At 55.6% G+C, this 20,335-nt stretch overlaps 7 protein-coding genes across 7 annotated transcripts; all 7 read left to right on the top strand.

Moving 5' to 3' along the window:
• Positions 1–8,449: 8,449 nt before the first annotated feature.
• LMXM_27_2337 (hypothetical protein) lies at positions 8,450–9,700 on the top strand (the record flags this gene model as incomplete). The annotated part of the gene is made up of 1 exon (XM_003876765.1): positions 8,450–9,700. The coding sequence occupies one exon, from the start codon at positions 8,450–8,452 to the stop codon at positions 9,698–9,700; it is 1,251 nt and encodes a 416-aa protein (XP_003876814.1).
• A 312-nt stretch (positions 9,701–10,012) lies between these two features.
• On the top strand, positions 10,013–10,495 carry LMXM_27_2335 (conserved hypothetical protein; the record flags this gene model as incomplete). The annotated part of the gene is made up of 1 exon (XM_003876764.1): positions 10,013–10,495. The coding sequence occupies one exon, from the start codon at positions 10,013–10,015 to the stop codon at positions 10,493–10,495; it is 483 nt and encodes a 160-aa protein (XP_003876813.1).
• Positions 10,496–10,873: 378 nt separating this feature from the next.
• On the top strand, positions 10,874–12,052 carry LMXM_27_2330 (putative GTP binding protein; the record flags this gene model as incomplete). The annotated part of the gene is made up of 1 exon (XM_003876763.1): positions 10,874–12,052. The coding sequence occupies one exon, from the start codon at positions 10,874–10,876 to the stop codon at positions 12,050–12,052; it is 1,179 nt and encodes a 392-aa protein (XP_003876812.1).
• A 576-nt stretch (positions 12,053–12,628) lies between these two features.
• Positions 12,629–13,573, top strand: LMXM_27_2320 (protein phosphatase-like protein; the record flags this gene model as incomplete). Its single annotated transcript, XM_003876762.1, has 1 exon — positions 12,629–13,573. The coding sequence occupies one exon, from the start codon at positions 12,629–12,631 to the stop codon at positions 13,571–13,573; it is 945 nt and encodes a 314-aa protein (XP_003876811.1).
• Positions 13,574–14,435: 862 nt separating this feature from the next.
• On the top strand, positions 14,436–15,179 carry LMXM_27_2310 (conserved hypothetical protein; the record flags this gene model as incomplete). Its single annotated transcript, XM_003876761.1, has 1 exon — positions 14,436–15,179. One exon carries the CDS (start codon positions 14,436–14,438, stop codon positions 15,177–15,179), a length of 744 nt encoding a protein of 247 aa, XP_003876810.1.
• Positions 15,180–15,762: 583 nt separating this feature from the next.
• Positions 15,763–16,311, top strand: LMXM_27_2305 (conserved hypothetical protein; the record flags this gene model as incomplete). The annotated part of the gene is made up of 1 exon (XM_003876760.1): positions 15,763–16,311. The coding sequence occupies one exon, from the start codon at positions 15,763–15,765 to the stop codon at positions 16,309–16,311; it is 549 nt and encodes a 182-aa protein (XP_003876809.1).
• An 847-nt stretch (positions 16,312–17,158) lies between these two features.
• On the top strand, positions 17,159–19,267 carry LMXM_27_2300 (transcription elongation regulator-like protein; the record flags this gene model as incomplete). Its single annotated transcript, XM_003876759.1, has 1 exon — positions 17,159–19,267. The coding sequence occupies one exon, from the start codon at positions 17,159–17,161 to the stop codon at positions 19,265–19,267; it is 2,109 nt and encodes a 702-aa protein (XP_003876808.1).
• Positions 19,268–20,335: the final 1,068 nt, after the last annotated feature.

The raw sequence follows: 20,335 nt of genomic DNA, 5'->3' as shown, positions 1-20,335 counted from the left end.
CTCCCCTTCTCATTCAGTCGTTGCCCAGGCACTTCCACACAGCCCACACAATCGCGGGCTCGTTTCGGTGTCGGACATAGGAGTGACGATTCACGGACTGGTGTGCACGCGGCAACCTTTCCATCACCCTCACCCCTACAAAGTCACCAAATCCCTTCATCATCCGAGTCCCCAATAACAGCCGCATTTTTCGCACACACACACCTCTTTCTCACAACAACGCCTCTCACTGTCAGCCCCGCATCAAAACACCACCTCTACCCTCCACCCTCCGTCACCCCGGCCTTCACACCGCTACCTTCAAAAAGCAACACTCCAACACTCACATCCCAAGCAGTGCGCCTCCGACGGCCCTGCGCATGGCGAAAGGGAATGTCCAAGTACTGGGACGCCAAGCAGTGCGCCTCCGACGGCCCTGCGCGTGGCGAAAGGGAATGTGCAAGTACTGGGACGCAAACCAGTGCGCCTCCGACGGCCCTGCGCGTGGCGAAAGGGAATGTCCAAGTACTGGGACGCCAAACAGTGCGCCTCCGACGGCCCTGCGTGTGGCGAAAGGGAATGTCCAAGTACTGGGACGCAAACCAGTGCGCCTCCGACGGCCCTGCGCGTGGCGAAAGGGAATGTCCAAGTACTGGACGCCAAGCAGTGCGCCTCCGACGGCCCTGCGCGTGGCGAAAGGGAATGTCCAAGTACTGGGACGCCAAGCAGTGCGCCTCCGACGGCCCTGCGCGTGGCGAAAGGGAATGTCCAAGTACTGGGACGCAAACCAGTGCGCCTCCGACGGCCCTGCGCGTGGCGAAAGGGAATGTCAAAGTACTGGGACGCAAACCAGTGCGCCTCCGACGGCCCTGCGCGTGACGAAAGGGAATGTCAAAGTACTGGGACGCAAACCAGTGCGCCTCCGACGGCCCTGCGCGTGGCGAAAGGGAATGTCCAAGTACTGGACGCCAAGCAGTGCGCCTCCGACGGCCCTGCGCGTGGCGAAAGGGAATGTCCAAGTACTGGGACGCCAAACAGTGCGCCTCCGACGGCCCTGCGTGTGGCGAAAGGGAATGTCCAAGTACTGGGACGCAAACCAGTGCGCCTCCGACGGCCCTGCGCGTGGCGAAAGGGAATGTCAAAGTACTGGACGCCAAGCAGTGCGCCTCCGACGGCCCTGCGTGTGACGAAAGGGAATGTCCAAGTACTGGGACGCAAACCAGTGCGCCTCCGACGGCCCTGCGCGTGGCGAAAGGGAATGTCCAAGTACTGGGACGCAAACCAGTGCGCCTCCGACGGCCCTGCGCGTGACGAAAGGGAATGTCAAAGTACTGGGACGCAAACCAGTGCGCCTCCGACGGCCCTGCGCGTGGCGAAAGGGAATGTCCAAGTACTGGGACGCCAAACAGTGCGCCTCCGACGGCCCTGCGTGTGGCGAAAGGGAATGTCCAAGTACTGGGACGCAAACCAGTGCGCCTCCGACGGCCCTGCGCGTGGCGAAAGGGAATGTCCAAGTACTGGGACGCCAAGCAGTGCGCCTCCGACGGCCCTGCGCGTGACGAAAGGGAATGTCCAAGTACTGGGACGCCAAGCAGTGCGCCTCCGACGGCCCTGCGTGTGACGAAAGGGAATGTCCAAGTACTGGGACGCAAACCAGTGCGCCTCCGACGGCCCTCCGCGTGGCGAAAGGGAATGTCCAAGTACTGGGACGCAAACCAGTGCGCCTCCGACGGCCCTCCGCGTGACGAAAGGGAATGTGCAAGTACTGGGACGCAAACCAGTGCGCCTCCGACGGCCCTCCGCGTGACGAAAGGGAATGTCAAAGTACTGGGACGCCAAGCAGTGCGCCTCCGACGGCCCTGCGTGTGACGAAAGGGAATGTCCAAGTACTGGGACGCCAAGCAGTGCGCCTCCGACGGCCCTGCGTGTGACGAAAGGGAATGTCCAAGTACTGGGACGCAAACCAGTGCGCCTCCGACGGCCCTGCGCGTGGCGAAAGGGAATGTCCAAGTACTGGGACGCAAACCAGTGCGCCTCCGACGGCCCTCCGCGTGACGAAAGGGAATGTCCAAGTACTGGGACGCAAACCAGTGCGCCTCCGACGGCCCTGCGCGTGGCGAAAGGGAATGTCCAAGTACTGGGACGCAAACCAGTGCGCCTCCGACGGCCCTGCGCGTGGCGAAAGGGAATGTCCAAGTACTGGGACGCAAACCAGTGCGCCTCCGACGGCCCTCCGCGTGACGAAAGGGAATGTCCAAGTACTGGACGCCAAGCAGTGCGCCTCCGACGGCCCTGCGTGTGACGAAAGGGAATGTCCAAGTACTGGGACGCAAACCAGTGCGCCTCCGACGGCCCTGCGCGTGGCGAAAGGGAATGTCCAAGTACTGGGACGCAAACCAGTGCGCCTCCGACGGCCCTGCGCGTGACGAAAGGGAATGTCAAAGTACTGGGACGCAAACCAGTGCGCCTCCGACGGCCCTGCGCGTGGCGAAAGGGAATGTCCAAGTACTGGGACGCCAAACAGTGCGCCTCCGACGGCCCTGCGTGTGGCGAAAGGGAATGTCCAAGTACTGGGACGCAAACCAGTGCGCCTCCGACGGCCCTGCGCGTGGCGAAAGGGAATGTCCAAGTACTGGGACGCCAAGCAGTGCGCCTCCGACGGCCCTGCGCGTGGCGAAAGGGAATGTCCAAGTACTGGGACGCCAAGCAGTGCGCCTCCGACGGCCCTGCGCGTGGCGAAAGGGAATGTCCAAGTACTGGGACGCAAACCAGTGCGCCTCCGACGGCCCTCCGCGTGACGAAAGGGAATGTCCAAGTACTGGGACGCAAACCAGTGCGCCTCCGACGGCCCTGCGCGTGGCGAAAGGGAATGTCCAAGTACTGGGACGCAAACCAGTGCGCCTCCGACGGCCCTGCGCGTGGCGAAAGGGAATGTCCAAGTACTGGGACGCAAAGCAGTGCGCCTCCGACGGCCCTGCGCGTGACGAAAGGGAATGTCCAAGTACTGGGACGCAAACCAGTGCGCCTCCGACGGCCCTGCGCGTGGCGAAAGGGAATGTCCAAGTACTGGGACGCAAACCAGTGCGCCTCAGAGGGCTGGAGTGTAGTTTTACCGGCGGTCTGCCACAGCGGGGGGTTTGCACGCTGTGCCGTCACTGTAATAGTGGCAGGTGCCTTCTTGGGTAAATGGGGAGCTGGTGGAGAAAATCCTAGCGCCAGCGTTAAGCACTAGTATGCGCTTTGCGAAGACGACATTAACAGCATATGTAGTGGCGGTGCTAAAGTATTCGATACTTTGTACTTAGCGGGGCGGAGAAGCTTCGCGTTATGCCTATGACTTCTCAAGTCCTTTTGCGCACGTGGCAACGGGGCGGGTGCTAGAGTAGGATACGCACCGCTCTTGATCACGATGTTTGGAGATACTGGAAGCGGCGCTGAGCAGCGTGGGGTTGAAGTGGTGCGCGCCCCCCTGTCAAGATGTGGCGGCGGCCTTATCGACGGAAGGAAAGGTTATATTGGCTAGACTCAGAAGTCTCTGCAAACAGGTGCAGTGGCACAGATTCTTAAAAGAATCGGAATCTGGAGGATGTGGGAACGGCGATGCTGTGCCAGAGTTGGGGTCTGCACCGGCTATCTCAGGCGATGAAAGGAATATGAGTAGCACTGCGGCCGAAAAGATAAACGTGCAAACTGCGCTCTTAACGGTGTTTGCTTGACTGAGTATGAAATGTTCATTAGGTGTGATACACCTAGACTTGTTTATCTGTTCTCATAGAAGACTACCTCCCTGGCCTTCAAACAGCCACGCTGCTTAATAACAACACGTTTTTTGGCAAAAAAAACACATACTCGTTTTTCGACACTGTCACCAGTTTGTCTGGAAGCCCTAACGCCGTAGAGAACACGGGGTAAAGCGGTGGGAAGGCGTAAACCCCATACTATTGAACCATCTGATGGGCGGTAGAAATGCGCATCAAGACTGCTTTGACCGGTGGCAACAAACTCTAGGCGACGGCGCCCACCTGCATAGCAGGCAGGGGCGGTAGTCAACGGAAAGACTTTGGCAAACGCTGAGAGCCGAGTGGAACCATGCCATCTTTCGGCTTCCAAAAGTCTTGCGCGAGTTACAGCCGTCTCGCATGGACTTGAAGACACCCCATTGACCCGTGGTAAGACGCAGCTGCCCTACTATCCCTCTGGGGTGCCAGAAACGGCCAGCGCCCCCTGGCTTCCCAGAATTACCCCTACCTCCGACATTGCGGACCAGGGTCGGCACCGTTCGCGCCATAGAGGCCCCACGGGGTTTCCCCAAAGCACCTTAAACCCCAGCGGAAAAACTCTGCAAATCACAGCGAGCAGATCACTTCTCACCATTCCCATCGCCGTTTGCAAGGCCCCCGATCCTACCCCCGCCGTGTGGAATAGTCATTTGCTCACATTGGCAACGCTGAAACCCACACCGCGTGGAAACTGGCGGCGCATGTTTTCAGACTTCCCCGACGGCAGTTACGCGGCCACAACCTATTGAACATGAAAGGGCTTCGGTCCGTCATTGCAAGAGGCCTTTCGGAATCAGATCCCCTTTGGGCTGTGGCTACTCCTCCACCGTGGCATCCTCCGCTTCTTGTCGACGGGGGGCTGGATCTTAAACGGGGCTGGGGTGGCCGAGGATCAACGGGATGATGGGCGGTTACAATGGCCACCCCCCGACCACAAAAAGACTCGCTCGCAGACATCACCCCGCGTCTTGCAAGCATGCTTTCGCCTCCCCCCACCCCCAGACCCTTCTACCCAAGCTTCCGCAACCACAAAAATCCACACGGTGAACCTTAAGCTGAGTGGGACATACGGCGCCAGCCGACAGCCAGCCACCCTTTGCACCGACATCGCCGCCGCATGTTGAATCATAAACTCCCGCGGACCTCACGAGTAAGCTTGCACTTCCTTGGGGCCCCACCCCATCAGATTCATTTTCCTTCGCGCTTTCTGGTGCGTGGAACCTGCGGGCCCAACACCCACGCCCCCCTAAGCGCAACTGCGCGCACAGACTGTTCTCATCCCGAAAAAAAAGCACTTGTGGATTGTGGTCGCCTTTCCCTCCGCCAGCCGCCCGAAAATGCTCACGCCAAGAAATGCCCGCCATGCTTTCAGGGCCCGATCCCGCCCCAAGAAAAAGCCGGACAGCCCTGCCAATACCAGGCCACCTCTGGTACTGAAAAAGGGACCCCGACCGGCCGGGGGGGGTGAAGGCAGCTTATGCCCGGCGTCTGTGTCCACAAAGCGCCGCATACGTTCTGCCGAGGCTGCTTGCGACTGGGGGAGTGTGAAAGTCTATTTTCGGTGCTAAAGGTCAGGGCACCAAAACGCACCCCGCGCCGCCCCAATCACCGACTGGCAACGAGGCTGCGCAACCCGAAAGGGTTTGTAGCAATGCAAGCCTTCGGGGCAACGTGGGCGACGCCAGGCCTAGCGATGTTTTGAAGAGTTGGCGCTTCGCATGGCACAGCAACGAAAGAATATATTTTTGGTTTTTATCTACCGCCAACACAATTTACGACGAGACGGTTATGTTTTCTAATCTTTTTTGTCCCTGGGCCAGGGTTCGCCAGGTTCTTAAATCGTGCCAGCGTGCGAATATCCTATCGATTTCGAAAAACGCCCTGACCGGTATGATTTCGACATGCCATTTTCTCACCCCCAAAGGCGAACGGGCTGGCAAAAATGAGTGGTGGGGGCCGGGGCTTTTTTTCAGTGGTCAGGAAACTGGCCGCTTTCGGGGTCTAGTCTATAATAAGCCGGCTGCAAAAACCCTGGCGTAACGGATAAATTGTCGTAACCCGCCTCGGGAGACCGAGGGGGTTCACAGTGAGAAAAAAAACCCAAAACGTCATTTTTGGGAAAGCTCTCCGAATCAACAAACCACCCCGCCGCCAACTCGGCTTTGGAGGAAATAAAAACCCAAAGGAAGGAGGCCTTGCCGCAGCAACAAAAAATGAAAATTTGAAACACCTTTGTAAGTCACCGCTTTGGACTTGCGGGGGAAAAAGGGGCCGCGGCCTGCGATTAGGGGCGCGCCGCGGCCACCCCCTTTTTATTTTTCGTGGCGGCGGGGCTGTTCGACAAGACGGTGTTATACAAGCCTTTCCAAAGGAAGAGAAAACCAAACAAATGACAGAAATACATATATAGTCGTCGGTAAGTCTGCTTTTCTTTCTAAAATCGGTTCGGCAAAAGTGGGTTTTGACAAAGTGCATGCCATCGCGCTTTGCTCTCTGGCCCCCGGGGGCCCACGCTTACAAAAAAAAGGTGGGGGCTAGAAAACAAAAGCGGGGTTCTAGGTAAAGACGCCCATGTAATAAGGGAATGGTCGTGGGCCGAAAGGTCGTTTGAAACCTAAAAGTGGCGGGGCTTCGGCCGGTTTGCAAATTGCGTCTTCGCCAAAGAAGATAGCCTTTGATGTGGGGCAGGTTACCCCAACGGAGCTGCCGCCGCGGCTCCATGAATGTATTGGTTAGACCATCTTCCAGAATATGGCTGAAGCGCGTTCGTCTGAAAACCTTTGGTTGGGTGACCCCTGTTTTCCCACCAGGTTGGCCAGCACGGCCCCTTTTCGTCGCGGGGGAAGAAGGGGCTCGTGGACAATTTTCCCGCCACGGCCCCTAACGTCGGCGAGGCCCTGCCCCGCACGCCGCGCCGCAGACCTTTTGGTGGCAGAGACTGGGGGAAATGAAAGCCCCACGGGAATGCGCCCCCCACCCCCGGCCATCCGGGGGCCGCCTTTTCGACAAAGGCCAGAAACCCGGCCCGCATGGGGTCTTTTCATCTGCGCCAATTTTGCTTGCCGCCACCAGGCGCATTCCTCGGAACTGAAAAGGCTCCCGGTCAGGGGCGCGGGTGCCGGGTGGGCTATGCCCGGGTCACGCCGATGTATGCCCGGCATGTGCGTGGTGGAGGCGCTTTTGCGGGAAAAGGTTGCCAAGGCAAAGCCCCGCCGGGAGCCGAGCCGCTGGGGTGTGTGTGGCGGCGTGTGGTTTTGGGCCCCTCTGCGCCCTGGGCGCCGCGGCGTTGGGGGGGGTGCTGCCGGTCTTTCGCGCTTGCTTGGGTTGCCGTGCCCTGGGGCTGCGCGCGTAGGTCGCCCCAGTCATGTGGATTTGATCCTGTGGGAAAATGGTGCCGGTTCTGTTCTTGCCTCGGCGCCTTTTTTTTAGGTGCTTTGTGGAAGGGGGTTATTTTTCGAAACGAAATGTGAATGCAAGAGTGTTGTTTCAACTGTGTTAAGGGCCTGCTCTTAAAGCGGGGCTAGGCGGATTCGAACTGTTTAAAGTTGTGCTGCGGGTAAGCTGGTCGGGTTCATTTGGCAGCAAAGAAGATATGGGGCAACGCATGGGAAGAGAGGGGGGATGAAAAACGCAGTGGGGTTTCGGCTCAGGTGACGCATCAATCTTGGTGGGTTGTGATCGGTGATGGGGCGGTTATTGTCTTTCACTGGGGGAGGGAAATGAAAGGATAACTTCTCAAGTAAAAGGGGTAAGCAGTGGACAAAATAAAGTTTGAGGATGGTAAAGCTGGGTGTGGTTGGTTAATGTTTATTTAAAGGTGTGCTCTTTCTTCCGGGGTAAGGGTGTGTGGCCAATCCTTCCTTTTTTCGCGCGGCGGGGGGGGCTGGTGGGAGCCTGTGGGGGAAAGTGGGTTCTTCATTTTTCAGCTTTTCTTTGTTCGCGTGGCAGGGTTTGCTCTCGGAGCCGGTTTGTGCTTGGTGAATAAGGGCGGCATGACTTTGCTTCATATCATTTGGGTCCGCTGGTCCTCTAAGAAGTTGTTCTCGGAAGGGGCCACCTTGGTATTGCCCAGCTGGTGGCTGGCGGGGCCCCGTGGGAGGCCTATGGGGTGTCACCGTTTGCGGGTGGGTGGGGGCGGATCGTACGACCAGTCATCGTCTCTACTCTTTCGAGAAGGCAACAGCAAAGAAGATCCGCCCAGCTGCCGCTTTTCGGATAAACCGTGGCAGGCTCATCCGCAGTGCTGGTGGTGGTAGTGAACCAGGCGGCGTATATCTCTGGACGTGAGTCGCCACGCTGTCACACAGCTGAGTGGCGACTCTCTATGGAAAAACAACCATCTTTTAATGTTCGCCAAGGTAGTGTGCTGGGGGACTTTCCTTGTGTGACATGGGGAGGGTGAGGGCCAAAAATATTGATAGCATTGATTCTCAAGTCATAGAAAAGTCACCCACGCATTCTTTTTTGCCTGCGCAGTGAGGCTGCGTGGAGGAATAGTTATTCTAGATACCAAACCCCTCTTTCATCATCCAACACCATCATGAATGCTGGGTGCAGTTTGAAGTTCTCGATCAAGTAGTCTCACACCATGGGTCAATCCTCGAAGACCTCTCCACTTTCTCTGTGGGTTCACTTCTTGCAACACACTGAAAGCGGCCGGACACACTGGTGTGTCCGGCCGTTAGGGAATCATGGACACTGACTTACTGCTAGTTCTTAGCAGCTTCTGCCGTGTCCGCATGCAAGCTCGGCCGGTGTTTTCTGCAGATTCAAGGACGTTTGTTGATGATGTCGACACCTTCATCAAGCACTGGAGGCGCAGCAGGAGTGAGAAGACTGCGACCTTGCTCGCCTTTTTAAAAGTTGTGGCTTATGGCTCTCTGGAGGCGGAAACAAGAAGAGAACAACTCATTGGGTCCTGGCTGCTCTGCAGCCTGCTGATGGAGAGGAGGGCAGACCTTGGCAAGCTGTACTGGCAGTGCGAACGCACGAAACGAATTTTACCACTGTCGTTGGGAGTAAACCGCTTTGGTGTTGACGAGCGCGGGAGCAACGTATTCAGCTCACTTAGCCTCGCCTCTGAAGCTGCTAGACCACACAATAAGGGCATAGCTCCAACGAGTTTCTTATCAAATTCTGTAAAGGGTTTCCGCAAAGAGATTAGAGGTGCTGAAACTGCCGCCGCTTACAGCGCTACTGTTCAGGGTGGGCGGGATTTACAAACCCCGGAGCTCGATTTTCTTCTGCTTGATTGCGCAGAAAGCAAGGATGTAGTTATTTTCTGCACTCAAATGACCCAAAAGCGGAAGTTCTTTCGATCGTGCTGCGTCAGACGATTAGACGATTGCTGTCATGTAAAGCACTTGGAGGTGTGCTTGACCGAATCAGGTGTACAAGTTGTTTTCGTGCAGCAGTCTGTTGATAAGCAGCTGAAAGAAACTTTTAGGAGGCGGAAGGTCTTGTTTCTTGAGCGACTTGGACGCAGGACTGTAGATTTATCGGAGAAAACACTTCGATGGACAGTCTTCGAGAACTTTAGCGACTGGCTCTTTTTCATAAGAGCAAAACCCAGTCGAACGTCGTGGAGATGCTGGGCAACGGCCACGCAGCATCAATTTGGTCTAACCCTCAAACTGCGTGTAAGAAACTGCCCCAAGAACGCTAGAGAGAGTACAGGATCAATACGGCGCTCCTCGTATGGTACTGTGAAGAAACCGGTCCTCCGCGAAGTAAACAGCAAGGTTTTGGGGACCGAGGGATTTGGAACCGGGGGTGAGATCGAGGCGTTTCTGCTCCGGAATAGTCTTCTCGCAGCCCTGCTGTGCGGGTGTGCAAATGCCAGGGAGAATGGTGGAGGGGAAAATGTAGTGTTTGTCATGAACTACGAAACTTCATTGCGTACTCTTGACACAGCATGTCAGCTGTGCCGTGTTCTTATGTAACACAAACTCGCAGGGATTTACAATCTGAAATATCCGTTTTAATCGTATTTATGCGAGAATGTGATTGGGCTCTCAGTCGAATGGTGGGCCTCACAAGGATGGTCTCGACGCACAGAGCCTTACGGGCTAGATTTATATCCTCACTTTTACTCACGATTTCTTCTTTCCCAATTTTGCTTGCGCTGTATCATTATCCTATTCCCACATCCGTGGTCTGTATTCTGCGTGCTGTTCCTCGTGAGTGACAAAAGTTGTTGCTCTTCACATCCTTGACACATTGTGTCACAGGTGATAATACTACACACTGTAGCCATGAGTCAAAGCAATGATGATTGGGGGGATATGGTTCTCCCAGGTGTTTACATGATCCAGCGGTCTACAGGTACCGGAATGACAAGCGGAACGGTACCACCAGATAAAACGGTGAATTTGGAACTCGTTCACCTTGAAATCAGCGAATCCGAAGAGTACATTGAACTACTTCAAAAGAGCAACAATGAGATTGCCGCGTACTTAAAAGAGAAGCGAGAGAGTCGTTCAGCAGAGGAGGAGGGTGGAGGTGCCGTATCGATGATTGAGCTCTCCGATGGAGGTGTGGAGGAAGAGGACGATGATGCAGTTTTTCGTGAGGCATTAGAGGAGAATGCACTGGTCATTGCGAGAAAGAAGAGGGAACTGGAGCAGTTGCGTGCGCTCATCAGCGAACAGCGGTGCGGGTGCTCGTGCGCTCACACTCAGCACCACGACCGTCAGCCGATTGCAGCTCCCAGGAATGAAACAAGAATCATTCTGTGATTGCCATGCACTTCAACCTCGAGTGCCTGGTACTATTCTTGTTCAAATCGCAGCTTGCTTCTTTGCCGCCCCTCAAAGCTAACACCGGACGAGCTGCAAACACACGATCTTTTGGTACTGTATGGCGGGACTTGCTTGGAGCTAGTAACAAGGTGGGCTGTCACTGTATTCTTGATCCCCCTTCTCGGGGGCATCTTTTTGCCCATGGGTCTTTGCCTAGTCTGCCTCCGCTGCACCCTTTACCTAATACCCGCTTCTCTATCCACTCCTTGAAACGATGCCTCTCATTTTCCTGCTAGCTACTTCCACACTTCAAGTCATTTTTGAACCACAGCAATAGAGAACAACAGCCACATTCTGTTGTACACCCTTGTCTCAATGCCACCAAAGAAGCAAGAGAAGGTGGAGTCCAAGACCGTGTTGCTTGGGCGTCCTGGCAGCAATCTCAAGGTCGGCATCGTTGGTCTTCCCAACGTGGGCAAGTCGACGTTCTTTAATGTCCTTTCCAAGAAGGGTGTACCGGCAGAGAACCGTCCGTTCTGCACCATTGATCCCAACACCGCCGATATCAACATTCCAGATGATCGTTTCGATAAACTGGTGCGTATCCACAAGCCGGCCTCCATTGTGCCTGCGCAAGTACACATTTGCGATATTGCTGGTCTTGTGCGCGGTGCGAGCAACGGTGAGGGTCTTGGTAACAACTTTCTGTCTCACATCAGCTCGTGCGATGGCATTATCCACATGGTGCGCGTCTTCGAGGAGATGGAGATCACGCACGTGGAGGGCGACTTAGACCCTATTCGAGATCTCGAGATCATCTTCTCCGAGCTTGTCATGAAAGATTTGCAGTGCGTCAACGGTCTTATTGACAAACTGACGCCCATTGTCAGCCGAGGTCTCGACAAATCGAAGAAGGGCGACCTCGAGACCCTGCACAAGGTGAAGGGGGTATTGGAGGAAGGCAAGCAAGTGCGCTGTTGCCAGTGGAACGGCAAGGAGATCGACTTTCTCAACACAATTCAACTTTTGACCGCAAAGCCGGCCATGTTCTTGGTGAACATGTCCGAGGACGATTATATGCGGCAGCGCAACAAATGGCTGAAGAAGCTCAAGGACTGGATCGACGAGCACACTGGTGAGCCCATGATCCCGTTTTCGGCGGAGGTGGAGACGACCTTTGTCGCCATGTCTCCAGAGGAGGTGGATAAGTACTGCGAGGAGAAGAAGACCAAGTCACAGATCCAAAAGATCGTCAAGACAGCGTACAGCATCATCAACCTTATCCACTACTTCACCGCCGGGGCTGATGAGGTGAAGTGTTGGACTATTCAGCGTGGAACCAAGGCGCCACAGGCAGCTGGCAAGATTCACACTGACATGGAGAAGGGTTTCATCTGCGCAGAGGTGATCGAATGGGCTGACTTCGACCGGCTTGAGAGTGAGGCCGCTTGCCGCGACGAGGGCAAGCAGCATCAGCAGGGGCGGAACTATGAGGTGCAGGATGGTGACATCATTTTCTTCAAGTTCAACGCGGCGAAGGGCGGAAAGAAGTGAGCTACGCATTCGGTATCTCAGTAGTCTTTTTTCTTTTGTTCTCGTCCCCTGTAAGAAAAGTGAAGCTTAATTAAGTGAATGTGATGCGACCTGATGGAGGAGCTGCACTACCTTTACGGCCTTTCGAAGTGTGTGACCCAGATCTTTTGGTGATTCCAGTGGAGAAAAGAGGCAAAAAACTCGACAACACAAAGAAGACCCCTTTTCGGGTGTACGCAAACCTCCAATGCCGTTTTGTAGAGGCTGTGCGCCTCTGCATAGCCTATAGACGTCTATGATCATGTGCCAGTTACACGCAGTCGATCTGGCTTGCGACGTTTGCGGTGTTCAGGAAGGAAGCTGCGTTTCACACACGAGGCCCCCAGCTCTACTCTCGTTCTTTGTCTGCTCTCTGCACTAGCGTGTGGCGGATTCTTATTTTCCTGAAACCGATCAGTTGCCGCTACAAACGTGCAGAATTAGCAGGGTTTTGAGAGGGCCAGAACCATACGTCGCGTTCTGTGCCTAGGCCGCCTAGAATCACAACTGTTTTCCTTCTTGTTCATCATCCCTCGACACGCGAAGAGAACAAAAGGCATGCCTCTAAAAGGGTTGAGCGCCCTCAAGGGCAACACACAAACTATCCTCATCTCTCCTGTGCGCGACAAATACTCTATTCTGATGGAGGATGATAAAATACGCGCCGGGGCGAGTAGCATGCAGGGGTGGCGAAGCACGATGGAAGACGCTCACGCTGTCTACCTATCACTTCCCAACATGCCCGGAAACATTCGTGACGAGGACTGCGCGATTGCCGCGGTCTTCGATGGCCACTGTGGTAGCAAGTTTGCGCAGTCGTGCGCCGCAAAGATCCGCGACTGGCTGACGTCAACCGATGCGTTCAAGAAGGGGAACTTCGAGAAGGCGCTGAAGGACGCCTACTGCACAGGCGACGTTGCTCTTCACAAAGCCATGCCAAACGAGTTGAGCGGCTGCACGGGCAACTGTGTTTTGATCATCCAAAATCATTTGTACTGCGCCAACACCGGCGATTCACGGGCGGTGTTGTGTCGAAATGGCGAGGCCATAGCTCTCAGCGAGGACCACAAGCCCACCAACCCTGCCGAGCGAGAGCGCATCATGAAGGCAGGAGGGTTTGTGCAGGGTGGACGAGTTAACGGTATCTTGTCTCTCAGCCGGGCTTTCGGCGACTATGCGTTCAAGGACATGAGTCTCAAGCCAGAGCAGATGGCCATCACGGTGACCCCAGACGTGTTTCACACCGAGCTGACTCCGCACGATGAGTTTGTCATCGTCGCGTGCGATGGCATATGGGACATGATGACAAATGAGAAGGCGGTCGAATTTGTGCGCAACGAAGTTGCCGACCATGGCGACATATCTTTAGCATGTGAGCGGCTCATGAATGCGTGTCTCGCGTCCACACCCACCTCCTACGGGACCGATAACATGACTATAATCATTCTCCAGTTCAAGAGCTTGTTCTTGAAGAAGGTGGAGAGTAAGTTCTCTTCGGAGTGATCTGCAAGAGCACCCACGTACATACCCTATGTCGGACACAAGCAAGAGAGAAACCAAAGGAAAGGGGATGCCAAAAGATAGAACTGGTATCGCTCATTATGCCATAGTTCAGGACCATCGAAAGTGTGCGGTGGAGACTGCGTTCTTCTCCCTTTCTTTCCCTCGTTCCCCCTCTCTTGCTCACCTTGTTGCGGTTGTGGCTTTTTTTTTTGGCAGCGTTTGTTGCTGCACCACACGCTTCTCATGACGTTCTTGCTTGTTTTCTATCGAGGAGAAAAAAATGCCCCCACCCCCTTCTTCCCCTCCTTGGGTCCCACCAAACGCACTGCTCGCGTGTGTCTCGTGCACGGTTTTTCCCCGCACTGCTTGTCCCTTTTGCGGAGACCGTGGAATCACAGCGGAGGGGTGGGCTGTTTTTGGGAGGCCTTGCAAGAAGCTGCTCTTGAGGAGCTGTCGGGTTCGTGAAGGCCAAGGTGTTGCTCGTCGTCCCAGCTGCTTCACTCAACGCAGCGAAGCGAAGCCCTCACATCTAAGGGCGGAAAACTCACCCGCTGAATCATGAAGCTTGTCTATCCTTCGCCACCTATAGCCTCGCCTGTTTTCCCCATTCTGCGGCTTTCACAACTGCTTCTCATGTCGGCAAACAACACCACACCTATCAGCTCCCTATGTTTCCTTGCCCCTCCTCGACGGTACACAAAAAGTGGAGGAAACGCGGCACGCAAGCAGCGGCCGTTTCCGTTTCTTTTCTCTCGTTCGCTTGAACCAAGCAAGTACGTCTTTTACTTTTGTCCCAACCCACGCACCGATACTCGCATGCTGAAAGCAGACAACGACGGAGTTTCACTGGAAAGGTTCTTCGATGGATCAAGGTGTAGTGTCCGAGTGGAATGTCGTGGGAACGTTCCGGAAAAGACCTGTTCCACAGGGGCCCATAGTCGACTTCACGTCAGACGTGAATCACTGTAATTCTCTCGACAACACATATGCACCTATTCTCCTTTATGAAGTGAAAGGTGGCGAGAACCAGCAGCAGTCGCGCGTTCCACGCTACATGGCGCGCAAGATCGCGATTCCGCCACCTTCTTTGCGCAAAATGAAGGTTGTGTCGCTCGCACCGCCGAGGCCCGCCGACGCCGGGGTGCGCTGTGATGAAGACTTGTTTTTCGTAGACTGTCCTGAGCCGCCGAGTGCTCCCTCACACCACAGAGATCGCGTGCACCGACAACAGCCGCTGGTGATTGGGACGATCTTGCCCCTTCCCCTGCAATTGGCCTTTGTGATGCCATCTGCTGTGTTTTTGGCAGACATCGCGTTGCTCGTGGTGAGTCTCACAACGGACAAGCCAGAAAAGGCGTTGATTGCGGCGTGCTGCATTCTAGTGTTGGTGCCAGATATTGGGGCACTTATCTTGCTCTTTAAGCGGGGCATTTACTCGGCCACGATCGCCGTACATCTTCTTTTGTGGCCAAACGTTGTGCTGCTCTTTCTACAACCCTTTGTTTCGCTGCTACTCACGGTGCATTTTCTTTTAACGACGATGATGGTGCTGTACTGCCTGCGCGTCCGTGCAAGCACCTATATGACATTCTGCAGGCTGCGCTGACCACAAACACATACTTATGTTATTATCAAGGACACGAGTTGGGAACCGCGGAGCTCTCCTGCGCACGTGTGCGAGATTGCTCCATCTCATTGCGCAACAGGAGAGAGCAGCAACAACAACGTTACAAAGGGTGCAATACCACATATGTCACTCGATCACTACTTCATCTTCTCCCCCTCCTCTCCACTTCTCTTATTTTTTTCGCATAATGACGTGCCTTTCAACTTCATTGACGTCTCTTGCGGCGCGCTCGAGTCAGCATCTTCTCTTCTGCGCCCGTAGACGCCATATCTTCGACGGCGCGCACGGGTGAATTGTGGATGTCACCGCCGCTGCCGAAACCGCTTTCCGCATGTGAGACGTCCGCCACCACTTTCTCTCCGACAACTCCCTCTACCTCTGCTTCCTTCTCTTTATCGGCTTACTTGATCTTAGGGACAGTGACACAGTGGGGTTCGCGATTCCTCAGCGGAGGCGCTGCTGGTGCTGTTTTACAGATACAGCTTTCAAATCAAGCGCTTGTCCCTGCACTTGTACCCTTATTAGCTCTTCTCTCGCGAAAAGACGAGAGGGCGCGCTGCGAATGCCCCCCAAAAGAAAAGAGGACCAAGGTGAGGTGCTAGCAGACACGTTTCGCTACCCAGACGGGAGTTTCTATGAGGGGAAGTACGGAGTCAAGCACGATGCTAATGCGGAGGCGGTGTCTGCGAGCTCTGTGGCCTCATCCCTTTCCACCGCAACGAAGAAGCACGCCACCGCCGGTGGCGCTGCTGCTGCGGCAACGGTTGCATCTTCGTCTGCGCCCGCAACGGTGAATGCGTACATGCACGGCTATGGGATCCTCGCCGATTCGTCCTCTGCCCGCTACGAAGGGGAGTGGCGCAATGGCCTGATGGAGGGAATAGGGGTTCTATCGCTTCCCAGCGGTGGTCGTTATACGGGGGAGCTTGCACGCAACGAATTTCACGGGACGGGGCGCTACATGTGGGCGGATGGCTCGTATTATGAGGGGGAGTGGTGCCGAAACCAGATGCACGGGGTTGGCGTCTATGTGGACTGCACGGGCAAGCGATGGCACGGCACCTTCACCAACGGTAACGCGGCGCAACTTGTTGCAAAAGTGGAGCTGTGAAGGCCGAAGTTCCGTTAACTCTCGTCTGTATCACGTCTCCTCCTTCCCCTCCCCTGATCCACCACGGTAGAGCTGTTTCTTTCTGATGACACGATGTACAATAGAAGCGGAGGCGGCCTTCTTTCTGCCCCCTGTACAAATGACACTGACGCACGTTTTCCTCGGGTATCCCACCCGCTTCTTTCATTGAAAGCCGGAAGAAGGGACGCGCGAGACCCTTCTCGAGTTTCCACTGAGTGGAAAGAACAGCGTTATGAGGAGGAGGGAAAGTTGAAGCCAGCAAGCGAGACTTAAGTGCAGACGCGCACATCTTATCATCGTGGAGTTGCACAGACCGTCCACTGCATCTGGCGCGGTTTATTTCAGTTGCCGCTTGAAGGAAGGATGCAGACAACAGCGCGAACACCGGATGAACCCAGACTTGGAGGAGTGGGGGAGGGGGGAGGAGGAAGAGGTGATGCATGTGTGTATGTCGACATTTTTCATTCCTGTATCTGTTTCGGTCTATGTCTCTCAGCTCATTTCCCTTTCCTTTCATTCCGTTCTCTTCTCCTCTCTTGTTCCATCCTTCCCCTTTTTCACAGAACCACCTCCCGGGGTTGTGTTCTGTTTCTTCTGAGTGTGTGACTTATCCTTGAATAGGAGACACGAGAAGGACGGTAGCTTGGTAAGCGTGCCGTCTCTCTGGCACCTCTCTCTATCTTCTTCGCTGCCCCACTTCCGGACGAGCGGATTCCCTCTTCTCTTTGCAGACACCCAAACACACACACACACACACACACTCGGGCTCGTGTCCCCATAAAGAGAGGGTGACAGCGGGATTATACACATACTTGTCGCGGATAGCATGACGGAGGAGGTGAACTATGACGAACTGGCGGACTTGCTGGCGTCGGATGCGCCCGTTGTGAGTGAGGCCGCCGAGGCCGTGGTGGGAGAACAGGAGAGCGACAAGCCGAGGAAGCACAAGAAGGACAAGAAGCACAGGAGAGACAGGAGGCACAAGAGAGACAAGAAGCGGCCACGTGGAGAGGAGGCCAATGCCGGGCCCTCCGATGACGAGCGCGTCAAGTCCAAGTACGTTCTAGACGCTGCGGAGAGCGGTGACTCGGATAGCGAAGACGAGCTTTCTGACGCAGACTTCGTCGATGACGAGGAGGTCGAGGACATCGACTACGGTGATCGTCCTCAGCGCTACCTGTTCCATGAAGGGGATGAAAAGAAGACCGTTGAAGAAATGGCTCGGTACTACGAAGAGGCTGACCGAAACTACCGCATGCACGGTGACCATGAAGACGAACTACTGAGACACAGTGACTTGTCCTCGCGTCGCCTCGCCTCTCAGTTTCTGCCACGCGAGGACGACCCGAAGGTGTTTGCTGTCAAGTGTCGCCCTCGCATGTCACGGGTTCTAGTGACGCGCATTGTGAACAAGTGCTACGCCTACCGTGTTGGGCGTAACTATGAACGCAAGAAGGTAGACCTCGGCATTATCTCCGTCTTTGCTCTGGATCACGTGAAAGAGTACATCTACGTGGAGGCAAGTCGCAAGCGCTTCGTGGAGAACGTGCTCAACGGACTCGATGGCGTATTCCGCTTCAATATCGCCGTGGTGGACCCGAAGGAGCTTTTGCAGACAATGGAGACGCGTCCGTCCACGCAGAAGGTTCGTGTTGGCGACTACGTGCGCCTGCGCCAGCGCTTTTATCGCGGTGACCTTGCTCAGGTAACGGGGCTGGACCCGGACGGTGTCCACATTACGTGCAAGGTGGTTCCTCGCGAGGACTTTGTGCAAAAGCCGTTCAATAAGGCGACGAAACGACTTGAGCCTCGCTTCTTCACGCCGCGGCAGGCTGTGGGGGTTCGAGAAAGGGAGAATTCATACATTTGGGGCGATCTGCACTTTGATCGGGAGGGCTATCTCCTCAAGACTGTTTCGACGCGCATGGTGATATCGGGAGCGCAGCTTGAGCAGCCCAGTACCGAGGAGCTCGCTCGGTTCTACAACGATCAGCGCGAAAAGGTGGAGCGGGCCCTCAAGGCAGCAGAGGCGGCTGCGCAGGTGCCACACATCAGCATTGGTGACTCCGTTCGTGTGACGACAGGACAGCTGCGCAACACTATCGGAGTGGTGGAAAATGTCTTCACCAACACGAACACCGCCGTGCTCACCTGCACAGCGCCTGGGCGCGTACAGCCCATCAAGGTCCAGGTAGAGCTTAGCGCGTGCACGAAGCACTTCTCCGAAGGCGCGCACGTCGTAGTGGAGCGTGGTGAACACGCTGGTGAGTCCGGCACCGTAGTCAAGTCCTGGGGCAGCATCGTGCTGTTGTTCCCGGACCGCGCCGCCGCTGGGGCGGAGCTTAAGGTCGAGGCGAACGACTGCCACCAGAGTAAGCTGGGAAGTGTCTCGGTACACTCGAAGGGCGTGTGGCAGGTGTTTGATCTCGTCTCCATCACGGAGCCCAATTGTGTTGGCTGCATCGTGCGCCTGAACCGCAACGATGTGGATGTGCTGACGGAGAACAACGACGTGCGCACGTTGTCGTACGCGCAGGTGAACGCGCTGGGGCGTGACACACGCCAGACGACAGACTGCCGCGAAAACACGCTTTCTCGAGGGGCAGAGGTGCACATCCAGAAACACCCCTGGACGCCGATCGGCCTGGAGGGGCAGACAGGCCGCATCGAGCACATCTTCCACCGGACCATCTTTGTGCGCTGTCGCGCATCGCCGCTCCACGCGAACATAGTGGCACTGAAGGCAGAGTGCGTGCTCCTCATCGGCGGCCGCAAGACAACTCGACGCGCTGCGCCGACGCAGGAGGTGGCGACGGGAACGAGTGCAGGTCAGTATGCTGCGGCTGCCGTTCGTCTCTCCGCTGGGCAGAGCCGAGACTCGGAGCTGTGGGATGAGAGTTCGATGATGGACATCAATGGATCCGCGATGGTGTAGGGGGTCCTTGCGCGAGCAAGCAGGCGCGGGAATAGACGTTTCTTTATCATTGTGTGCTCATCGCATGGTAGCTTGTTTCTTTTGGTGGTGGCTTCTACGGCACTGGGGTCTCTGCAGCTCTGCACATGCCCTCACGAGTCGTCTTGTCGTCTGTGAAAAGGAACGCAGTGAGATGGCGTAAGTGCTACCACCCCCTCTGCGTGTGTCTGCGCGCGCAGTCAAGCACACTCAAGCGCACAGTCGTGTGTAGGCGGAGGAGTGTGTGGAAAGGCTTGTACACACCAAGGCTCGCAAGTACTTGGTTTCCAGGTTTGTTTTTTGGGGAAAGAGGTATGCGCAGGGCCCTCGGGCGGCATTGACTCCTTCGCCTCCCTTCCTTTTTTGGCTGATGCTCGTGGATGTGTATTTCATTGTAGTTGGGGTTATGCGACTCTCTTGGTGTACTTCTGTGGCACCAGGGAAGAGGCATGAGAAGCATGGAGCTCGTTCTTTTTCGTTTGTTCCCGTTCGACGACGTGGGCCACTTGTGTGTGTGTGTCTGAGGTTGTAGCGCATGCGTTTGTGCGTGCTTTGGTCAGGCTTCTCCCTCTTTTTCCTGTTCTTGGGGCACATCTTACTCTCTCCCCCGCGTGGGCTGTGATTGTGTGTGTGTGTGTGCTAAGCAGTAACAACCAAAGAGGCAGAGGAAAAGCACAGTGAATGGCTGTGGCTGTTATACAAAATGAAGAGAGACGGGCGCGCACACAGCTGTGCCTGTGGCCATAAGGGATGCGTCCCACCGTGGCGAAGTCCCCCTTTACAAGTGTGCTGTTTTCGTTCGTGTGCGTGTCGCGAGACAAGGACACGGTTTTGAAACTTGTCTCACCGCCCCAACACCACATCTATCTTACGAACCGAAAAACGGTGAAGCGCTCAAGTGTTCCGGCGTAAGCCCATCCACACACCCACTCACGACCGGGAAGAGGGAGGATGCCATCTTGCATGACGGGGTGTTTTGAGTGTGGCTTCTGTGTGACTCTGAGGCGCCTTTCCGCTCTCGTGTCCCTCCGTTCTACTTCCGCACACCCT

This window comes from Leishmania mexicana, chromosome 27, assembly GCF_000234665.1.
Source record: "Leishmania mexicana MHOM/GT/2001/U1103 complete genome, chromosome 27".
Lineage (NCBI taxonomy): Eukaryota > Euglenozoa > Kinetoplastea > Trypanosomatida > Trypanosomatidae > Leishmania > Leishmania mexicana.
Note: the sequence above shows the minus strand (reverse complement) of the source record. Positions and strands in the feature narration are given on the sequence as shown.